The 6,472-nt window shown below is 61.2% G+C and overlaps 1 protein-coding gene across 6 annotated transcripts; it reads left to right on the plus strand.

Annotated features, from left to right (window-relative positions):
- Positions 1 to 128: 128 nt before the first annotated feature.
- RXRB (retinoid X receptor beta) lies at positions 129 to 6,219 on the plus strand. Of its 6 annotated transcripts, none has more exons than XM_002714483.6 (10): positions 129 to 560; positions 1,163 to 1,410; positions 1,854 to 2,010; positions 2,298 to 2,477; positions 3,439 to 3,611; positions 3,952 to 4,081; positions 4,264 to 4,396; positions 4,512 to 4,603; positions 4,919 to 5,024; positions 5,117 to 6,219. In XM_002714483.6, the coding sequence occupies exons 1-10, from the start codon at positions 320 to 322 to the stop codon at positions 5,262 to 5,264; spliced, it is 1,608 nt and encodes a 535-aa protein (XP_002714529.2). In that variant the 5' UTR covers positions 129 to 319; the 3' UTR covers positions 5,265 to 6,219. The 6 variants fall into 6 exon arrangements, with proteins under 6 accessions (XP_002714529.2, XP_008260995.2, XP_089190221.1 ...); XM_008262773.5 differs by having other exon boundaries at positions 230 to 560; positions 4,500 to 4,603; XM_008262774.5 differs by lacking the exon at positions 129 to 560 and adding an exon at positions 747 to 938 and having other exon boundaries at positions 4,500 to 4,603.
- Positions 6,220 to 6,472: the final 253 nt, after the last annotated feature.

Consider the following 6,472-nt stretch of genomic DNA (forward strand, 5'->3'; position numbering starts at 1 on the left):
GGCCTGACGCGCACGCGCACGAGTGGAGGTTATTCGCGGGGAGGGCGGGCGAGGAGTGCTAACCCGCCAGAGGAGCCCGCCTCCTCCGTTTCCAACTAGACGAGGGGGCGGGAACTAGCGACGAGACTTCCCGTTTGCACAAAGATGGCTGCCACATCGGCGCTGTCATTTTGGTACACAGAAGAGGGAAGCGCCTAATCCGATCCAGTTCAGGCCAGAGTCTTTTTCCTCTGGGACTTACTCGTGCTCAGTTAGTCCCTCGACCACACCTGGGGAGCCCCTGGCACCTCCTCTTCATCCCTACACTCAGCCGGGGACCATGTCTTGGGCCGCTCGCCCGCCCTTCCTCCCCGAGCGGCATGCCGCAGGGCAGTGTGGGCCGGTGGGGGTGCGAAAAGAAATGCATTGTGGGGTCGCGTCCCGGTGGCGGCGGCGACGGCCCTGGCTGGATCCGGCGGCGGCGGCGGCGGCGGCGGCGGCAGTAGCAGCCGGAGAACAACAAACCCCGGAGCCGGAGCCGGGGGAGGCTGGACGGGACGGGATGGGCGACAGCGGGCGGGGTGAGTGTCCTAGCGGACGGGCGGGCGAGCCAGTGACCGCGTTATCTGCAACCCCACCCCACCCCCTCCTCCGGCGCTCGTTCCCTGGCGCTCCCGCCCCCTTGTTTGTAAACACGCGTCCTCTCCCCTCCGAGGGCCTCAGCGCCCTCCCCCCGGGGCGGGGCGGGGAGGGGGAGCTTCCGCCCTTCTGGCCGCGGCCGCTCGAGGCCCAGCACGCGGGCGGGCCCGGGCGCGGGAAGAACGCGCTTCCCCCTGGGCTTGAGAACCCTGGGCAGACGTTTAAAGGCGCATCCTGCGTCCTCGGAAGGGTCTCTTCCGCCTGTGTCTTTCCCCCGCTCGCTGTGGCCGCTCCACGTGCTGCCCCCACCCGCGAGACAGGTCTGGCTTGGGTGACCTGGTTTTCATTCAGATGCATTGATTGGATTTTCCCCCTCTCTGCTCATCACATTTAGGGCGTGTGGAGCGGGATGGGGTGGGTTGGGTGCGATGCGGGATTAGAGAATTAAAGTCTTCAGTTGGATGATGGAACACTCATTCTCTCTCTCTCTCTCTCTTTTTTTATCTCTCCTGTCTGTGTGTCTCTGTCTGTGCCCCTCCCTCAGACTCCCGAAGCCCAGACAGCTCCTCCCCAGCCCCCCTTACACAGGGGCTCTCCCCCCCTTCTCCACCTGGGCCACCCCTCCCCGCTTCAGCGGCCCCATCCCTTGGAGGCTCTGGGGCCCCACCCCCACCCCCGATGCCACCCCCTCCACTGGGCTCCCCCTTCCCCGTCATCAGTTCTTCCATGGGGTCCCCTGGCCTGCCCCCTCCAGCTCCCCCAGGATTCTCCGGGCCTGTCAGCAGCCCCCAGGTGAGAGGTTGTGACCCACCTACTGCCTCTCCACTTGCATTTCCTTGGAATCCCAGATCCTTGGGTGGAGTTCCCTGTGGGCACTGACCTCCCAGTCCTCTAATGCTGGCAGGCCTGTGGTCCTTGGGAGCCCCCTTACCCTTGCGAGGTGACTGATCTTTCAGCACGTTTGCGCCCCACCCCTGTCAGAGAACCCTGACGTTCCCCATGCCCCTTCGTCCTAAATGCCCTTCAGGGCTGCTGTGCTGCACCATCTCGGTGTGGGGAGGGGGGTTGCTGTCCCTACCTCTTTGGGGTTGGGCACTGGGGCTGGCCCTTCTGGCGAGCTGCAGTGTAAATAGTCTCCCGGAATGTGCAGTGCGGGCCCTGCCAGGTGGTGGGGAGCGATTTCCTTCCCAGTAAGTCTCCCTGTGACTTCCCTGTGACTTCTCCCCCCATCCCAGATTAACTCAACAGTGTCGCTCCCTGGGGGTGGGGCTGGCCCCCCTGAAGATGTGAAGCCACCCGTCTTAGGGGTCCGGGGCCTGCACTGTCCACCCCCTCCAGGTGGCCCTGGAGCTGGCAAACGGCTGTGTGCAATCTGCGGGGACAGAAGTTCAGGTATGGCCTGCAGGAGGAAGAGCGGCTGCACCTGCACCCTCCTCTCGGGCGGGTCTCGGACTGGGGTGGAGGCCTGATGAGAGCTCGGATGTGGGGTGCTCAGAGGGGAAGGGGCACTGCTGAAGGGGGGACGCTGGGTAGCCCCTCACTTCCTGGCTCCGCATCTCCGTGTGAGGATTTGGCAAACACAGGGAAGACTTACAGCTGAGTTTTGCCGGAGACTGGCAAGAGACTTCCCGGTGAGGTCTCCACGCAGCCTCCTGATTGCTGTGCCCCCGCCCCTGCAGGCAAACACTACGGGGTCTACAGCTGTGAGGGCTGCAAGGGCTTCTTCAAGCGCACCATCCGCAAGGACCTCACCTACTCGTGCCGCGACAACAAGGACTGCACGGTGGACAAGCGCCAGCGGAACCGCTGTCAGTACTGCCGCTACCAGAAATGCCTGGCCACGGGCATGAAGAGGGAGGGTAAGGACTCTGGGAGGGGAGGGCGGCCTCAGCCTGTGGACCTCGCGGGAGTGGGACTGCTCGCTGTCTCCTCCAGAGGGCGATATTGGACTTCTCTCGCCCCTCTCAGCTCTTCCCCCAGCACCCTGCTCTGTCTCTTGAGTTTCCTTAGTGCTTCGGCCTCTGTGACCTGTCCCCAGTGCCCTAGGGTAGGACAGCTTTGCTCGTGGTGGGCCTCTCTGCCCGCCCTCCTTCCATCTCGCGCTCCTGCCCTGCTGTTTCCTTGTCCCCTGTGGTCCTTCCTCTGAGCCCTGGCTCTCTGTCCTCCCAGGCTGCAGACTTTCCTCAGACCTCAGGGCCTGCCTCCCCTCTCCTCTCTCATTTTCTGATTCCTAGAATTTTGAGAGGGACTTGGCCCAGTCTCTCATTTTAGAGAAGACGGACCAGCGGCCTGGCTTTCCCAAGGTCACACACATCAGGAAAGAGTGGTGGGGCCAGGCTCAGAACCCACAACTCCGAAGACCCAGGCCAGTGCTCTTTTTACTGACTGTTTATTGGGTCAGAAGAACACAGAAGTCCGTGAGTCGCACTTGAATTCAAACGTGTGGCCTGCCAGGTAGTGTGTCAGCTTAGGGAAGCTCTGTAACGTTTTTGAGCCCTCAGTTCTTCATCTTTGAGAAGAGAAACAAGCACTCACAGGGTTGTTTGGATACATGAGTGAGTGTTAAATGTGCTTACCGTGTTTCTTACGTAGTAGGCCCACTTTAAGTACAGGCTTCCTCCCCAGTCCTCTCATCTTCTTTACTTCCTCTTATTTCTCTGTCCTTTCACAACTTCTGCTTCCAGACTGTCCCCAGCCCAGCACTTCCTATGACTGTGTGCCCAGGGACAGGAGACCCTGCTAAGGCCCTGTGGTATTTTGGGATCCCTTCTTGGCTGGATGCTGACTTCCATTTTCCTTCCTCCCCTTCCCCCTCCACAGCAGTACAAGAGGAGCGCCAGCGGGGCAAGGACAAGGATGGGGATGGGGAGGGGGCTGGGGGAGCCCCCGAGGAGATGCCCGTGGACAGGATCCTGGAGGCAGAGCTTGCTGTGGAGCAGAAGAGTGACCAGGGCGTTGAGGGCCCTGGGGGAACCGGGGGGAGCGGCAGCAGTGTGAGTGATGGGGTCAATTCACCTGTCTTCGTGTTGGGGGCAGGGGGTGGGGGGTCTAGGCCTGGTCCCCGCCCTTCCCCCTTCCTTCCCCGACAACCCTCCTAACTGCTAAACAAGGTGGCTCAGACATCTGAGGTGGCTGTGCCAGCTCCCGCCTTCCCCACTCCCCACACAACCCAGTGGCAGGACCACAGGCAAGTCCCAGACAGATGGCTGTTCACACCAGTGCCGGTCGAGAAGCCTGACTGGTTTAGAGAGGCTAAAGGAAGACCATCCAGGAGAGGGGGTTCCCAGTGCACTGTTAAACCTCCCATGACTCTTCCTTCCCTGTCCCTTGTAGCCAAATGACCCCGTGACTAACATCTGCCAGGCAGCTGACAAACAGCTGTTCACGCTGGTTGAATGGGCGAAGAGGATCCCACACTTTTCCTCCTTGCCTCTGGATGACCAGGTCATACTGCTGCGGGCAGGTCAGTGACCTTGGACCCCTGACCTCTTGACATCTGATCCGCTGACCTTCAGTGACCCCAGTGGCCTCACTTCCCATACTCAGGGAGCCCAGCTTGCCGACCTCCCCACCCTCTGCGTTCTGCTCTGGGCCTGGAGTCCCACGGCCTGACCTCTGCCTCCGACCTTTGCCACCCTCACCCAGGCTGGAACGAGCTCCTCATTGCTTCTTTCTCCCACCGGTCCATTGATGTCCGAGACGGCATCCTCCTCGCCACGGGTCTTCACGTGCATCGCAACTCAGCCCATTCTGCAGGCGTGGGAGCCATCTTTGATCGGTCAGTGGCCTTCGACTGGGCTGACCTTCAGGAAGAGGGGGTGGGGCTATAGGCTGGTCCGTGTCCAAGGCTGGCTGAGCTGTGACCTTTGAGTGACCTGCAGGTCCCTCTCCAGGGTGCTGACAGAGCTAGTGTCCAAAATGCGTGACATGAGGATGGACAAGACAGAGCTTGGCTGCCTGAGGGCAATCATTCTGTTTAATCCAGGTAAGAGGAGCATGCCCCCTGTCTTCCAAGACCAAGGCAACCTTGGAGCCTCCTCTTCTGCGGGGACTCCTAAATTACCCAGCCAGCCCCCTCAGTAAGACTCAGCCTGGAAACCTCTCTGCTGACCCAGGGAAAGCCCGGGGATATGGGCTATTGTGACCCCCATCCCACTGACCACACGGGCCCTGCCTCTGCTGTCTGATAGAGGCCAGGAGGGGGCGGGGGCCCCTGAAGGGGCATCCTGTGGCCACGGCTCCATGTCTGTCCTGATTGGAGTTGTCTTCCTTCCTCTTTCTCCCTGCCCTGCTGTTCCAGATGCCAAGGGCCTCTCCAACCCCAGCGAGGTGGAGGTCCTACGGGAGAAGGTGTACGCCTCCTTGGAGACCTACTGCAAACAGAAGTACCCCGAGCAGCAGGGACGGTGAGCCGTGGTGGTGGGGCTGACAGCCACGAGGGCTGACGCGAGGCCTGGTGCTTCTAGCCCTCACTCCCCTCCTCTCACCTCCACCTCAGGTTTGCCAAGCTGCTGCTTCGTCTTCCTGCTCTCCGCTCCATCGGCCTTAAGTGTCTAGAACATCTGTTTTTCTTCAAGCTCATTGGCGACACCCCCATCGACACCTTCCTCATGGAGATGCTTGAAGCTCCCCACCAGCTGGCCTGAGCCCGGACCCAGACCCAGCACTCCTCGCCTGCGGCGTGCGCCGGGGGTGGGGCCATGTTCCCAGATGGAACCTCGGAGGGGTGAGGGGTGCTGAGCAGAACCGAGACCTGCGACAGGATCCATAAACCCTGCGAGGGTTTCCTTGGTGTCCCGTCGGAGGGGACCCCAGCTCCCTGTGGGGACTGGACGTCTCCCTTCAATGGCCTTGAGTCTTCGAAGTTGTTATGGTCTGCCATGATTTGGGGTGATTTCTCACCTCCATGTTCCCCAGCACAAAGCACTGGCCCTGCTCCTGGGACTGTCTCCTTGTCCCCTTGCCTCACTTTGTTCCCCGTGTGAAGAGTGGAAATGGGGGTTGGGGGGCAGGCCCCCCAAGCTGAAGGGCATGAGAGTAGGGCTGCGTCAGGCCTTCCTCTTCCTGGAGCTGCAGGTGGGGGCCTCTCTGGAAGAGGACGAGGGCCTGTCCCAGTTCTGCCAAGAGCCCCTTTCACACTTCAGCTCCTGAAGTCAGACTGAAAAATCAAAAAGGTGGTGGTGGTTAAGGGGTTGGTGGAGATGCAGAAACCGGTCTATTTTTAATTTCCTCTGAGGACAGAGACTTGTAGTCAGATTCAAAGAAGTACTGTACTTGCCCAGGTTGACTAAGAAATGCCAGTGGTGGCGGTGGGTGTTGGGGTCTGTGTCCTTGACTCCCCTGCCCCACGTCTTTCAGGCTAACTTGGGGAAGCGGCCTGGGCCAGCGGGGATGGTTTGAGTGTGGTGCCTGGGCCCTTCTCTGCGGCTGTCCGGCCTGGGGCGACACGGCACAGGCTGAGCTCCCAGGCTCCTTGAGGGGAGGTGGGCAGCCTGCAGAGAGGGGGTGCTGGGGCTGCATGACGCTTTGCCCTGCATTTCATCTCTTTGGGGTTTCTTTCCCCTCTTTCACTCACACATAAAATCGCTTTCAAATTAAAAATGCTGTTTTCTTGGACTGAGGTGACTGGGGGTGGGCCTCGGTGTGTAGTGGGGGTGCCCAGTTGGGAGTGCAGGACGGGCTCCTTTTCCCTTGCCGCCCCAGGTTCCCTGGGGCCCGAGAGGCAAGCGCAGGGTGGGGGACACAAGGCGCGCTTTGTCGGGGAGGGGGGAGAAGGTGTGCCAGGCTGGGGGCGGGGCCGCCCGGAGGAGGGAGGGGGGCGGCCGGTTCTCAAAGGCGCCTTGTTCGCCGGTGC

The sequence above is a fragment of the Oryctolagus cuniculus genome, chromosome 5, assembly GCF_051225735.1.
Source record: "Oryctolagus cuniculus isolate XC-2025 breed Fujian yellow rabbit chromosome 5, ASM5122573v1, whole genome shotgun sequence".
Lineage (NCBI taxonomy): Eukaryota > Metazoa > Chordata > Mammalia > Lagomorpha > Leporidae > Oryctolagus > Oryctolagus cuniculus.